Source organism: Capra hircus, chromosome 3, assembly GCF_001704415.2.
Source record: "Capra hircus breed San Clemente chromosome 3, ASM170441v1, whole genome shotgun sequence".
Classification (NCBI taxonomy): domain Eukaryota; kingdom Metazoa; phylum Chordata; class Mammalia; order Artiodactyla; family Bovidae; genus Capra; species Capra hircus.
The window spans coordinates 70,623,139-70,640,085 of record NC_030810.1 but is presented as its reverse complement, the minus strand read 5'-3'; the positions used below and the strand labels follow the sequence as shown (position 1 = coordinate 70,640,085).

At 38.2% G+C, this 16,947-nt stretch overlaps 1 protein-coding gene across 3 annotated transcripts in view; it reads left to right on the top strand.

Annotated features, from left to right (window-relative positions):
• Positions 1-4,579, top strand: part of BCAR3 (breast cancer anti-estrogen resistance 3) — a 219,119-nt gene extending 214,540 nt beyond the window's left edge. For all 3 annotated transcript variants that reach the window (XM_005678085.3, XM_018045779.1, XM_005678088.3), the window contains 2 exons: positions 882-1,094; positions 3,963-4,579. In XM_005678085.3, coding sequence (XP_005678142.1) covers positions 882-1,094; positions 3,963-4,141 — 392 coding nt within the window. In that variant the 3' untranslated portion in view covers positions 4,142-4,579. The remainder of the gene's footprint in view (positions 1-881; positions 1,095-3,962) is intronic.

Sequence of the window (16,947 nt, the reverse complement as noted above, 5' to 3'; positions counted from 1 at the left end):
ATGTATTGCTGAATTCAGTTTGCAAATACTGGCCTATAATTTTCTTTTCTTGTGGCATTATAAAGGTTACAGTCCTATAGGATCCATGGGCATAAGCCCCTTTGACCCTCAGAGCTAGGCAATGTATAGTGTTCTAGAGGTAGCTGGACAAAGGTGTAAGCTCTTTTCTAGGATATATCAATGAGCTGGAGCAAGGAGCAAGGCAGAGACAGCACACAAAGACTGCATCATCTATCAGCTTCCATTTGCTAACGGCCTCCTAAGCCCTAGTTGTATGCCAAAGCAGAAGCCTGTCTTTCAGGCTAAAACTTTAATATTGGCAAATGAGCCTAATTTGCATAATACCTAGGCACCTCTCAATTGGCTGCCTCTGTACCGAGCCCTGGATCAGGTGAGTTCAAGCTTGTAAGCCCTTTAAGACCTGTTTCTCAGACAATTATAGCCTTGGGGTCTTAACAGACAGGTACAGTGTTGAGATTCAAAGTTAAATGTTTTGCGGGTTTGTATCTCAGGTGTTTGTCTTAAAAGTTGGGGTGCTACATGTGGAGTTCAAGCCCTTTGCTCCTCAGGTTGAAGCTCCAGGTTTTGAGTTCCCTCCTGACTGTGGGTCACTGCCCCAGGAGAGAGGGTTTATAGTGTGATAGTCTTCCAGCCCCTCTTACCTGCTTTGATGTGGGTCTTCTCTTATTTGCACAATGCAGTGTTTTCGGATTTTTTTCCAGAGGAAGTTGTTCCATACTTAGCCACAGATTCACTGTGTCCCCAGAAGGCGGTAAGCCCAGGACTCTCCTGTGTTGCCATCTTCAACTGGAACTCTCTGCATTTAACTTGGGGAAAAAAACCATGATGTGGAGAACTTTACCCCTGCCCCTGTTTTTCAGAGTCCACATGTGTTCCCCCAAACAATGTATCAGTCCCACTGCTGATGCCTCTTGTGACCTTAATGGAGCGTGAGGCTGTCACTTTTGAAGGAACTGACATGTGGGAAAAAAACGATGAAAGCTGTGAGATTATGCTGAACCATCTGGCAACAGCCCGACTCATGGCAGAAGCTGCAGACAGCTACCGGATGAATGCTGAGAGGATCCTGGCCGGTAAGAGCTGGTTTTGGTTAAGCTGCTCTCTACTCTGCACAGTAATTGGAATGAAGAAATGAAAAGAGCATCAATGCTCTCAATTCGAAAAAGACCAAGTAGGAAAGATTAAGACCTGGGAATTCCATTTCTTGTATTACTTACTCTTAATTCCTACCTGACTTAAGGATCTTTCTTCTCTTCTTTTGTGTCAGTGGTATAAAGAATGTCAGTTTGTTTACCATTAGTACCACTAATAATAATTAGAAAACATGATGGGCCCAGATGAGGAGTTGGGGTTCTATTGGACTTACCTATATTCTTGTTTCTTCCCAGACACACTGGGACATGAGCTCCTCTGCTCTTGGCATCAGAGGGTCCACCGTAAGCCAAAGCTCTGAGATTGAGAGAGCTTGGAGAATAGCACAAACCACAAGCACACTGATCCAAACTTGGGTTTGGATTAGTGTAACGTGTGTCTTCAGGAGTGGCCAGCTAGGCTAAACAAAGAGGGGGACAGAGGTGGGAAGGCCTTCCATGTAGGCCTGTGGCTGAGGAAGAGCCAGTGAAGGGTTTTAAACATGAGAAGATGTTATCACGTGGTTAGATTTGTTTCAGTCTGGCATCTTTGTGCAGGAAGGCTAGAGGGCTGAAGCTTGTAGGCAAAAAGACCACTTAGGAAGCGAGTACAAGAATAAGGGCCTTATCTCTTCACCACTGTATAATTTTTAACTTTCTTCAAGGACCTACAGTTTGATCCAGAAGGTTAAGAACTATATGGGGCAGGAGAGGCCCAGTATTTCGACCTAAAACAAAGTTGTTAATTCAGAAACAGAATTTGGGACTAAACAACTTGCACTATGTCTGCTATAGGTATAAGCAATACATACCTGTTTCTTTTCCTCAGAAAGTTCAGCAGGGTTGGCAGTATAGGACTCAGATGCTAATTATAAGAGCTTCCCTGGTGGCTCAAACAATCAAAGCATATGTAATTGAAGTCAGTAGATATTATTAGAATGCCTGCTTATACAGAACCAGTAAGTATAGTACATTAGATGTTCCCTAAGCCAATATATCAGGGTGGATTTTGAGAAAAGTATGTCTTAAGCTGTTTTACAGCAAATCACCTTAAAGGTATTTGATACTTCTCAGCTGATCCTGCTATAGGTTTTCACAGCAAGTTCTTACTGCTGGAATTAACTGTGAACCCAGTAAGGGCAGAAATTTGCCCACCAACAGGATAGGGGCTTAAAGCAGATTAACTCAATGAATGGAAGTTGTCATCTGGCCTTTAGTTGGTTATCTGCCAAAGATATTTTGGTACTACATGGAAAAATGAAAGAGAAGGCTTCTGTTATCCTCTCCACCACCAAGAGACTATGATTTAGATGCTGGGACTATATCTAATGACAGAGCCAACTGCTCCAGCAGTAATCAAGGATGAGAAACATCTGCCTGTATGACTCGAGCTAGAGGCTTTCCCTGCTCTGACAGAGCTGACTGAGGGCATCCTTGGCCATAAGTAGAACAGATCTCTTACACAGAAAACAGAGTTAAGAAATCCCCCCCCCCCCGGCAAAAAAAAGAAATGGGCCCAAACATTAACTATTTCTTGACAAAGGTGGCAAGGTAATTCACTGGATAAAGTAATCTTTCAACAAATGGTGCTAGACTATTGAATGTCATGCAAAAAAAACCCTTCAATTTTACCTCATAGAATACACTCAGAATACAAGAGCTAAACTGTAAAACTTCTATGAGAAAACATAGAAATTCCTTGTGTCCAGCAAAATTTCTTAAGCCATAGAAAGCATGAACCATAAAACACTGATAAATCAAAATCTTATATTTTGCTCTTTGAAAGACATCATTAAGAAAGCAAAAAGTCACACTACAGACTAGAAGAAAGTATTCGGCAAATATACATCTGATAAAGGACTTATTATCTAGAATATAAAGAATTCTTAACAACTCAATGAGAAGAAAAGATTTGAATAGACACCATACCAGAGAGGATATACAATGACAAATATCTACATGGAAAAATGTTCAAAGCATTAGATATTACAAAAATATAAGATTAATCCACGGTGAGATGCCACCACCACTATCTAGAATGACAACAGAGTTCACAAATGGACTCTTCATTATGTTACTGATGAGAATATAAGACAGTATAGACATTTTGGAAAAGAGTTTGACAGTTTCTTTAACGTAAACATATTTACCATATGACCCAGTACTTCCACTTCCAAAAATATGAAAACACATGTCCATGCTAAGACTTAATCACAGATGTTCACATTATTCATAACAGCCAGAATCTGGAAACAATTCAAATGTCTTACCACTCAGTAAACAAAATGCAGTATATCCATATAACTGAATACTACTCAGCAATAAAAAGGAATTATTAACAGGCAACAATATGGAATAATATCAAATTTCTAGAAAGGGCAAAATAGCAATGGAAAGCAGATTAATGGTATGGGTAGGTTCTGGGATTGACTGAGAAGAGGTACTAGGGATTTTCTAGGGTTCTTAAGTGGTGTGATGTTTAAACAACTCTATAAACTCTACAGCTTAAAAAAGGGTGAATCATGACAAGTAAATTATAAAGCTTTAAAAAAAAACTTGAACACTCCTGCACTACTACAACCCATGGTGGCTTGTGCACACAAATGTTATTCTATCATATCTTAGTGACTTAGTTATTCTTTCTCTGAAGTTGCTCAGATCCTTGGGGGTGGGGGGTGTTCTCCCCTTCCTTATACAGAAAGATTAAGTTCTGAGAGATGCTCCTTTTGATCCTACTTTAAAAAAGTTTTCAGTCTATTTTCAACACTGTTTCAAGCAGAACTGAAGTTTTTTTGGTTTTGTTTTTATTAGGTTTTCAACCAGATGAAGAAATGAGTGAAGTCTTCAAGACTGAATTCCAAATGAGATTGCTCTGGGGCAGCAAAGGTGCACAAGTCAATCAGACAGAGAGATACGAAAAATTCAATCAGATTTTAACTGCCCTCTCACGTAAATTGGAACCTCCTCCTGTAAAGCAGATGGAGTTTTGATAACTCTCCAGAGCAGCTTAGGATATAATTTCAAGCTTATCCACTTTCTCCTCTGAGAAAGCTTATCATTTGATAAAGTAATAATGTGCAAATCTGCCAATATACAGCTTTTAGTATCCACAGGATATTAAACATGTAAATTGCACAGAGCACACTTATTTATGAATTGTTTAAAATTACTACTGATTTTTAAATAAATGATAATTTATTAAGGTAACTGTTGCTAATGTTGATCGGAAAATTTAAGTGAAGGCCCAGCTATATTGGCTGGTTGCTTTCTATTACTGAGGTATGTGACCATTTCAGTTTTAATTCCATGTCAGATAAGTGTAAATAGAAGAGTTTAAAAGCATGAAACTGAAGATATCAGTTGTATGGTATTCTCTAAAATATGAAAAATGTAAATAGTCATATGAAAATATATCTTTTTGTGAAACAACTGTATCCAGTCTCTTCAATACTAAACAAACAATTCATTGTAGTACAGTAATTCTACCTCCCACCTTCTTGGGGCACCCTGTTCCCTTGCCACCACATCCTGATAGTAAACCAAAATCAAGAGAGAGGTACAGAAAATTTAAGGTATTTGGCTTAGGGGACAAGGTAAAATAGTGATATAGGTGGAGCTGACACCAGAATACCTAAGTTACAACAAAAGCTCTGGTGCTTGCTAGCAGCTGGACTTTGGTCAAGTTAACCCTCAAGTCCCATGTGCAGCACAGTGGCTGGTATGAAGTGAACACCAGATGCTAGTGTGCTTCCTGACATTATTTCACATATACTTTTCCTCTAGCTGATAAGTATGAGTTTTCTAGGTTTTTTGACTTCCCAAAGGGGATACTTTCTAGTTTAACAGTTATCTGTCTCAATTTTTTTCTACTGTAGAATTTGAATACAAGTCTTTTAAGTATCACTAATAAACTTCTATCACTCTGCCACCAATTGTCACTTACCGATCTGCTTTTTCTTCCTGTCTTCTAAATAATATGGGGGTCACACAAAATAGTTTTACATCCCACTTTTCTCCAATAAGTTGTGAAAATTTCTCCAGGGTGGCCTTTGAAAAAAATGATTGGTTCCAGAGGTTACACTATAATTTAACCATCACTATTATTGGTCATCTTAAATATGCCCACCAGAACTAAGTACAAGGCTCTCATGTGGTCTGTTTAATAAAATGGAAATATTAGTTTCAAATCCAGGACTCTGTATTCTCATTAATGCGGCCTAGAATCATGAAGCCCTTCCAGTTTTTAAAAGCCATCATTTTCTTCTTCCTGAAAACACCAAAGCACACTTCTACTTCTGGTGGTATAGGGGTTCAGATGCTCTTAGAAATCCCTCTAACTAGATTTTCACAAACATACCTTTTAATGCACTGTTAAGCTTCCCTTGTGGCTCAGCTGGTAAAGAATCCGCCTGCAATGTGGGAGACCCAGGTTCAATCCCTGGGCTGGGAAGATCTCCTGGAGAAGGGAAAGGCTACCCACTCCATTATTCTGGCCAGGAGAATTCCATGGACTACAGACCATGGGGTCACAAAGAGTCTGACACAACTGACCAATTTTCACTTTCACTTCAAGTTTGACAGAATGAAAAGGGAATCCCTAAGAAATAATCTTCTACTCCCCACCTCACTCATCAAAAGGAACAGCAAATTTAAATAAACTCTGTAAAAGGAAGTTAAAAACCCTGGGTAGCCCTAAAAAGGCAAATAAATCAACTCAACGAATGGAAGACAGTATCTTAAGGGAGCTGAATATGAAATGCCTCCATTTAGTAGGAATCCTTAAAAGGATCCCTGTTAGCAGGCTGGAAAAGATAATTTGCCAGAAAAGAGAGGTTACCAGGGAATATTTACAAGAAGAAAAAGAAGATTCTAAATCTTTTCCCCCAGCATTTTATTTTTCATGACTCTGCCAGGGGATCTTCCAACCCAGGAATCAAACCTGAGTCTCCCCAGGGAAGCAACTATAAGCCTGTCCTCAAATAGGTCTGGAGTAAACTTGACAAAATTTATAAAACTCCAAACACACACACACACACACTCTCATAAAAAATAAAATGCTGGGGGAAAAGATTTAGAATCCCAACAACTTCAGATACTGGAATTACCCCATTTTGAATGCAATGCATTCATATATGGATTTATATAAAGAAAACATGAACTCAAACAGGAAATGAGTATTTTTAAAAGGATCAGATTTTTAAGAGAAACTAGGTAGACCCTTTAGAAATGTATAATAATGAAACTCAAAACTCATTGGATGCTAATAATAAATAGAAAATTAGATCCAACTGGCTTCCCAGGTGGCACAGTGGTAGAGAATCCGCCTGCCAAAGCAGGAGACACAAGAGATGCAGGTTCAATCCCTTAGTCAGGAAGATCGCCTTTGAGTAGGAAATGGTAACCCACTCCATCCAGTATTATTTCCAGGGTTACAAGAACAGTCATGGGGTTGCAAAGAGCAGGACATGACTGATCACGCTTCACACTACTACTAGATCCTACTGAAGCTTTAATGAATTCAAAAACATCAGAAGGCCATGGCCAGAATAAGATATAGGAGAGATTAAGAGTGAAAGTTAAATTGCTCAGTCATGTCCAACTCTTCACGACCCCATGGAGTGCAGCCTACCAGGATTCTCTGTCCATGGGGTTTTCCAGGCAAGAATACTGATTAAAAGACCTGAACAATTTGTAATAGAATGACCCAATGCATCTCGTAAGAGCTCAGTAAGGAAAGAAAGATAGGGAGGAAGGAATTCATCCAGAAGAGTGAGCTGAGAAACTGCTAAGCTTATAGGTATATTAAGACAAACCCTAAAAAAAGTGTCTACTACGTGGGGTTAAAAAAAGTCAATTAAAACTGTAGCACAAACCAGGAGTGGGGTGATTAGTTACTAGAGTTGTGATAAAGTTTTACTCTTAGATACTAATTAGCTTTAAGTTTTAAGTGAGTATGCAAAGTATTAAGGGTAAATACTACAAGAACAGAAATTATGGTCCAAGTTTCGAACTAGTAGAGGAAAAAAAAATGGAGAATACCCACAAGATTGCTGGGAGAAATATAAACAACTGGGATGTGCAAATGAATCACTTTAATGGAAGAAGGTGAAGAGAATAAAGAACCTCTTGATGAAGGTGAAAGAGAAGAGTGAAAAAGCTGGCTTAAAACTCAACATTCAAAAAACTAAGATCACAGCATCCAGTCCCATCACTTCATGGCAAAAAGGGGAAAAGTGGTAACAGTGACAGATTTTATTTTCTTGGGCTCCAAAATCACTGCAGTGACCGAAGCCACGAAATTAAGATGTCTGCTCCCTGAAAAAAAGCTATGACAAACCTAAACAGTGTGTTAAAAAGCAGAGACATCACTTTGCCAACAAAGGTCCATATAGTCAAAGCTATGGTTTTTCAAGTAGTCATGTGAGGATGTGAGAGATGGATCATAAAAGGCGGCTGAGTGCTGAAGAACTGATGCTTTCAATTTGTGGTGCTGGAGAAGACTCTTGAGTCCCTTAGACAGCAAGGAGATCAAACCAGTCAATCCTAAAGAAAATCAACCCTGAATATTCATTGGAAGACTGATGCTCAAGGTGAAGCTTCAATACTTTGGCCACCTGACGTGAAAAGCTGATTCAGTGGAAAAGACCCTGATCCTGGGAAAGACTGAGGATGAGATGGTTGGATGGTATTACTGACTCAATGGATGTGTTTGAGCAAACTCTGGGAGATAGTGAAGCGAAGCCTGGACTGCTGTAATTCACGGGGTTGCAAAGAGTCAGACACGATTTAGCAACTGAACAACAAACCAAAAATATATTTAAAGAGACATAAAAAAGATGAACAGCAGGCACAAAGACAGCAGAAGTCTGAACTTATCAATAGTCATTATAAATGTAAACAGACTGAACAAAAGTCAGAAGCAATTGACTAAATTTACAACAAAATCACTCTATATATTTACAAGAGACATAAAGCATAAAAATACATAGAAATTGAAAATTTATTTTCTAAAAAGGTCGGGATAATTAGAAAGAATAGGGTATAATCTGTGAGAAGAATGTGGTGGGTTACTGAGGTGCTGGTAATGCTTTTTTGCCTGACTTAAAAGTTACTGACTTTCTAATAACTTAAGCTGTACATTTATGTTTTATATATTTTCTGAATATTTTATCACAACATGTTAAGCATTGCTTAGGAATATTTGTATATTGTCACCCTGCTTATTTAACTTATATGCAGAGTACATCATGAGAAATGCTGGGCTGGATGAAGCACAAGCTGGAATCAAGATTGCCTGGAGAAATATCAGTAACCCCAGATATGCAGATGACACCACCCTTATGGCAGAAAGTGAAGAACTAAACAGCCTCTTGATGAAAGTGAACAAGGAGAGTGAAAAAGTTGACTTAAAATTTAACATTCAGAAAACTAAGATCATGGCATCTGGTCCCATCACTTCATGGCAAATAGATGGGGACACAGTGGAAACAGCGACAGGCTTTATTTTGGGGGGCTCCAAAATCACTGCAGATGGTGACTGAAGCCATGAAATTAAAAGACACTTGCTCCTTGGAAGAAAAGTTATGAACAACCTAGACAGCATATTAAAAAGCAGAGACATTACTTTGCCAACATATGTCCATCTAATCAAAGCTATGGTTTTTCCAGTAGTCATGTGAGAGCTGGACCATAAAGAAAGCTGAGTGACAAGGAATTGATGCTTTTGAATTGTGGTGTTGGAGAAGACTCTTGAGAGTCCCTTGGACTGCAAGGAGATCCAACTAGTCCATCCTAAAGGAAATCAGTCCTGAATATTCACTGGAAGGACTGATGCTGAAGCTGAAGCTCCAGTACTTTGGCCACTTGATGTGAAAAGCTGACTCACTGGAAAAGACCCTGATGCTGGGAAAGATCAAAGGTGGGAGGAGAAGGGGATGACAAAGGATGCGACGGCTGGATGGCATCACCGACTCAATGGACATGAATTTGAATAAACTCCGGGAGCTGGTGATGGACAGGGAGGCCTGGCATGCTGCAGTCTATGGGGTCACAAAGAGACACGACTGAGCGACCGAACTGAAGTATCAGAACTTGGTGAAGAAATTTTTTAATGTTATTCTATAAAAGAAGTAAATGAAGGAACCATGCTCATCAACTAGAATATTCAGTATTAGAGATAATTAGTTCTTAATACAATCTGTAAATTCAATGCAATCCCACTCAAAATTCAATAGGACCTTTCAAGCTAGCTTGATTAAGCTTTTCTAAACCTGTAATGGCTAGGAAGTCAAGACCATCAATGGTTAGGAAAATAAGACAGATGGAGGAGGGTATCTGTTCTACCAAATATAAAAGTTCATGATTAAAATACACTGCTGACTGGAGACAATATTAATATGTTTTTAGAGAGTGATACTGTTAACATCAGGGCTTCCCAGATGGCACCAGTGGTAAAGAACCCACCCACCTACACAGGAGACATGAGACATGGGTTTGATCCCTGGGTCAGGAAGATCCCCTGGAAGAGGAAATGGCAACTCACTCCAATACTCTTGCCTGGAGAATCCCATGGACAGAGAAGCCTGGCAAGCTACAGCCCAGAGAGTCACAAAGAGTTGGGACGTGACTGAGCGACTTAGCATGCATGCACAATTAACATCACCATGTGAAGCTGTTAGAGCTTAAAATGATCCAGGTTCATTAGACAACTTGTGACTATCATTACCATTTACATTTTGCACTCAGGTTTTTGTTCCAACCCTATGTATATTATAAATGTACAAATTTTCAAAAAGGACACAGTGAAATTTTGAGTGAAGAAAAACTTCAGTGAATCGTATGCAGATACAGATACTTTCTCAGACTGGCTGAGCAACATATATACTAGTGTCACAAATGATAGTTCTTCAGAATATAGTTCTGATTCAGACAATGTTGAGTTATTAGACCAACAAAGACAAAAAAACTTCAGTGACTGATCTGGATACAAAAAGTGAAAATGAAACTCACGGTGCTGGAGAATGTTCCTTTGCTTCTGCAGAAGACTGGACTGCAAACATTTCATGAAAATTAGACTTTACAGGTGTAACTACTGCATGTAATAACCTGCAAAGTGTTAGTGAAATAATTAATTATTGGCTGGGCCAAAATAAAAATCACCAGCCATAGGCATTCATTTCTGCAAAACTCCCCCGGTCAATAATGAGTTAAATTAGAGTAATCAAAAAACTATCATTAAAAATTTGATATATGACAGGAGCATAACATTGCCACTCAGTGGGGGAAAGGATGATTCTTTAAATAAATAATTCTTGAACAAATGGTGAAGCAAATGAAAGGTAGAGGAGATGGTTCCTTACCTCATATGCTGAAATAAAATCTAGATGAATTAAGATCCCACATGTGAAAAGCAAAACCATAACACTTTTAGAAGAAAACACTGGAGGATATCCTTTTTACTTTGAATTAATGAAGAATTTCTTGAAACTAGATAGGAAAGCATTAAATATGAAAGATTCACTGATCTACATTAAAATGAACTTCTACTCATCAAAAGATAATCCTAGATAGACTGAAAAAACTGAAAGATATCAGCAGCATGTAAAAATAACAAAGTATGGCAGGTAACCTCCAGGATGGCCCCAGATCTTCCCTGCCACCTGGTGTTCACACCCTTGTGTTGTCCCCTCCCACATATACCAGGACTGGTTTGCATCACCAAGAAATGGTATTCACGTCTGAGATTAGGCTATAAAAGATTGCCGATTCCATCTTGAATTTTTCTCCTTTGGATCACTCACTAAAGAAAGCAAGATGCCACACACAGTGATGAACATCCCTATGAAGAGGTCCACATGGCAAGGATCATGTGAATGATCTTGGAAGTGGCTCTCCAGTCCAGTACGAGTCAAAACCTTGAGATGATTGCAACCCTGGTCAGAACACCCATGAATAAATACAGATACCAACTTAAGGAAAAAACGGGCAAAAGATATAGAGGCTTTTCACAGAAGAGGAAACACAATGGTAAATATGATATGATGGTCAACATTATCAATAATCAAGAAAAAGCAAGACTATAATAAAATGCTATTTTACATCCATTGGACTGTTAAAAAAAAACTCTTAAAAATTGTTGGTGAGGATATGGAGAATAAATAACCCTTATACATTAACTTGTAGGTCTGTAAAAATGTTACAGTCACTTCAAGGGGAAAATGAGGCATTACCTTTTTAAATTAAAGATAAATATAACCCATAACTTAGCAATTCCATTACTAACCATAGATCTTAGAGACTTATATTAGTAAACATGCACATGGATGTACATAAGAGCACTGTTTATTCCAGCAAAATTCAGTAAATAGACCAAATATCCATCAACAGGAGAACAGATAAATGCTGTATATTTATATAATGGAATACTATACACAGTAAAATAAACTATGCATAAATATGGATAAATCTATTAAGTGGAAAAAGCAACTCTCAGAACATACCATGCAGGGGCTTCCCTGGTGACTCAGTGCTAAAGAATTCACCTGCCAATGCAGGAGACATGGGTTCGATCCCTGGTCTGGAAAGATCCCACATATCATGGAGCAACTAAGTCCATGGGCCACAACTACTGAGCCTGCACTCTAGAGCCCAGTAACTGCAACTACTGAGCCCAGGTGCCACAATTACTAAAGCCCATGTGCCCTAGAGCCTCTGCTCCACAACAAGAGAAACCACCACAATGAAAAGCCCATGCACTTCAATGAAGAGCAGACCCCTCTCTGCCACTAGAAAAATGCCCACATAGCAATGAAGAACCAGCAAAGCCAAATAAGTAAATAAATAGAAGATACTATGCAATATTCAAAGTACTGAACAAGTGAGATGTTAATATATAAATCACATATGAACTAATGAATGTACAAATCAACGTGCAAATCAACTAATCCCCTAAGTTTATCAAGCAATGAAAGTGGTACAAATCATTCAATCACTAATAATTGTCATAAAATAATTAAATTGGGTTGGTATAACTTTGTTGACTTGACTACCACCAACTAAATAATGCCTCCAAGATTTAACACAGGGCTGGAAACTCTTCCAATGACTTCCCCTTCCAGTTGCTAGTTATTAATTTACTAATGTGCTATTTGGCACCCAGAGAAAGACACACAGCTGATCCCCATCTCACCTCACTGGTTAGAACAGTACCATTTGGATGCAGGCTGTATGCCAAGAGCCAGTGGCAGGAGCACCCAGTTAGAAGAAAGACAGCACAAAAGATGAGGGAGAGGGAGCAAGTTGGGTGGGGACTGATGATTCTGGCTGCCAGGACTGGGAACTTGTACTTCATGTTTGTCTGAGATGAACCAAGGGAGCGGTTGTGCTGTCACTTACCATATTCTTCTGGGTTATGAAATGGAGGTTGGTAGATTCCCTTTCCTCATCCCTCTTTAATGACCAAGGCAGGCTACCCTCCACTACAGCATAAGATGCCAAGTAAAACAACTAAAAAAAAAAAAAAAATCTAAAAGGCCGCTATTGTTATTTAGTCACTAAGTGGTGTCTCTTTGTGACCCCCCATGGACTGCAGCCTTCCAGGCTCTTCTGTCCTCAACTCCCCGAGTTTGCTCAAATGCATGTCCACTGAGTGGTGAAAGGGCCATTTCTGCACCACAAGAGGCTATGCCCCCAAACACCAGTGTCTACCCACACTTCCTTCCAGTCTCCCCAGCTGCTACCAGATCTTCGTTATGTCTCCTCCCCTTGAGCAGGACGAGGCATTTCTCTGAAGGATGAACAGAGGAGGTCTCCTCAGCTTAGCTGTCCAGGCTCCTCTCCCACTCAAGGGGCTTATGAAACCAAGAAGATTCCCCAACACCTGAAATAGCATGTATCTATAGTAAGACCTTCAACTTTGTCTCCAGTGCTCAAGCCAGAAATGCATCACAGAGTGTCATGGGGTTTCTGAAATAAACCACATGTAGTGAAACTTACAAGATTAACAAGTTTTACTACTTTTCAGAATTATTTTTTACCAACCAGTAAGGAAATTACTTCTACAGCATTAACTGCAGCTATTTCAGTGTGCACTGGCTACATATGCGCCTTGCTCTAACAGAGTATGACACCATCTTTACAGAGCTCAAAAACATGGAAAGCTCATCAGGTTTAGAAAAGGAAAAAAAAAAAAAACCCATGTGGTAAAATGAAGAAAAAAACAAACACAAAACTCAGGATAGTAGTTATCTTCGAAGATGGAAACGGTAATTTTCTATTTCTTGAGTTGACAGATTTATGTTTATTTTACAATGATACTTATCTCCTCAGGATTGACATTTTAGGTTTACCAAATCAGCTCATTGCAAGCTCCCATTCTCTACAATAATGCCATTACAATCTTATAAAAATGAGTATGAAATCTTGTTAATTACTGAGATAGTGCTGAAATCAGGACAATTAATGTCTGTAGAATTTCCCACTTATATCTAAAGGAAGAAATGAGGCTACTGAAATGTGACTTATTCTTAGGACCCAGGTCAGGTGCCCATTATATTTTCTCTTAAATGCTGACAAAAATTATCCAGTACTTTTAAGAGTTGTCAAAGTTCACAGAATTTACTCATCAAAATTTGTATTTCTTAATGGGCAGAAGACCTAGACACTTCTCCAAAGACATTCAGATGGGCAACCGGCACATGAAAAAATGCTCAACATAACTAATTGTTAAATGCAAATCAAAACTACAATGAAGTACCACCTCACACCTGTCAGAATGGTCATATATATATATTTTTTTAATCTACAAACAACAAATGCTGCAGGGGTAGAGAGAAAAGGGAATCCTCCTACATTGTTGGTGGGAACATAAACTGGTGCAGCCACTATGGAGAACGGTATGGCAGTTCCTCAAAAAATTAGAGTTGCCATTTGATCTAGCAATACCACTCCTGAGCACATATCTACACAAAACTATTATTCAAAAAGATATATATCCACCCCAATGTCCATAGCAGCACTGTTCACAATAAGACATGGAAGCAACCAAAATAGTCATCAACAGAGGAATAAAGATATAGCATATATACACAAATAGAATAATACTCAGCCGTAAAAAAAGAATGAAACAATACCATCTGCAGGAACATGGATGGACCTAGAGATTGTCATCATTATCAAGTTAAGTCAGAAAGACAAATACCATGTGATATCACTTTTATGTTAAATCTAAAATATGACACAAATGAAACTATCTACATAATAGAAACAGACTTAAGAGTCATAGAGAACAGACTTGCGGTTGCTGCGGGAGGTGGGAGGGATGGAGTGGGAGTTTGGGATTAGCAGATGCAAACTTGTAAATGGAGAATGGACAAACAACAAGGTCCTACTATATTCAATGTCATGTGACAAACCATAATGGCAAAGAATTTTTAAAAGACTTTGTGTGTGTTGTGTATATAGAACATACATATATATATATATGTCTGTATAACTGAATCACTTTGCTGTACAGCAGAAATTAACACATTTAAATCAATAAAAAGATGTTTTAATTTATATTTTCTCATCCCCCACCTTTTGGCATCTCTTACATTGTCTATACAGTTTCTTTGATTACAGACAGTGATTATACCCAGGAATATATTGGATTAGCTGAAAAGTTCCTTTGGTTTTTAAGTAAAAAAAAAACAAAAACAAAAACAAAAAAAACCACACACATTTTTTTCATTTTCACCAAGAACTTTATTGAACAACGTATTCACCATTTTGTTCCACTACCTTCTGCCATTTTTCAGGCAACCTCATAATTCCATTTTCCCAAAACTTTATCTTTTTGAGCAAAGAATGGTTCCAGGTGCCTTTTACAGTCTTCCGAGGAATTTTTTCATTTTTTCCATTAAGAGAATTTTGTAAAGACAGAAATAAACAGGATATTGGAAGTCATGATGTCTGGTAAATAAGGTGAATCAATCAGAACTTTCCAGCCAAGCTGTTAACAGTTTTTGCCTGGTCATTAAAGAAACATGAAGTCTTACGTTCTCCTGATCAAAGATTATGGGTGTTCTCTTGAGTAATTCTGGACATTTTGAGTGATTGCTTTCAGTTGGTCTAAATGGGAACAGGACTTGTTGGAATTGTCTGGTTTTCCAGAAGGAGCTCATAATAGAGGACTCCTTTCCAATTCCACCATACACACATCACTTTCTTGGGAGAAGACCACCCTTTGGTGTGGTTGGTGGTGGTTCATTTTGCTTGCCCTATTATCTCTTCCATTCCACATTATTGTACAGTATCCACTTTTCATTGCCCATCACTATTTTTAAAACATTTTCATTATGTTTAAGTAGAGAATCACAGGCAGAAACATGATCAGGAAGGTTTTTTTCACTTAATTTATGTGGAACCCAAACATCAAAGAGATGAACATAACCATGCTGGTGCAAGTGATTTTCAACACTTGATTTGAGTATGTTGGCTATCTCCCGTGAGGTATAATGTTCTTGATTTGATTGCTGTCAACTTCAACTGTTCCAACAGACCATGAAACTTTGTCCAGAGAGAAATCTCCAGCACAAAACTTCACAAACCACTCCTGACACATTTGATCAATTACAGCACCTTCTCTATAAACTGCATTTTTTTGTATTTTTTACCTTTCTTGAAATAACAAACATAATATGCCTAAATTGTTGCTTTTTTCCCTTCCATCTTCAGTATCAAAATGGCTACACAAAAATTCACCAATTTTCTTTTTTCTAATGCACGCTGATATGACAGGTGTTAAATACATCTAACAAAATTGTTAAAACTAAGCACTGCTAGAGCCATCTTATGGGAAAAAACAAACAAACCTTTTAGCCAACCCAATATTTGATCCCAGGTATATGAGCTCATTGAAGTAGTTTTGAACGTGTTTTTTTTTTTTAATATATATATATTTTTCACTTGCACTAATATGTTCTTCACAAAGAATATCTAACCTTTACATTAAGTCTGGAGATCCTTTTACTCTTTCCTTAATACTGCTTTAAGGGTGTTATCTTTCCCTACCAAGTAAGATATGACTTCCTTGATTTTGGTTCAGACAGTAAAAGTCCTTTTCATTGTTGAGTATTCTGATAGGCGTTGTTATCCTGATGTTTTGTTTTGTGTATGTCCCTGCTTACAAGCTTGGCATGGATCTCTAAATTTTCATCTCATAACAATTACAGCCCCTCATTGTTCAGGATCAACTCTGAGTTTCATTCCTTTTTATAGTTTCTAGAACTTACTAATCATAGATCTGTATTTGTCCTTTTAAAAAGGCTCATCTTCTGAAATTAAGACGTCCTAAAATCATGGATGTGACACCAACCGTGGCCAACATTCTGCTTCCATGTTTTGAGATGCCATGAAGACAGAGGCACTCGCTCTGACTGATTAGGAGAGCAGAAGCATGGGAAATGCTGACCAGCCTGAGACTCGAACAAGCTGTGTAGTACAGGGACAGTTCTTATGGTTGCAGGGGATAAGCTGGTGTAAAAGGAAAAGTCTAACACAGCTACTGTAAAACTAAGATTAAAAAATGCAAATTATTATTCACTGTAAAGAAAGTTAACTAATTTTTTCTTTAGGAAAGACTGAGAGAAACTAAAACTAGAATATAACTTTCAAAACTGCTTTGCAAAATTTGCTGCCGTTTATGGAATGTAGCCATCTACGTTGTATTACCTGGAGCATAGCACATTCAATAACAAAACCAATACAACTCTTTAATTCACATAGCGATAATAAGAGATAATTCTATACACCTTAA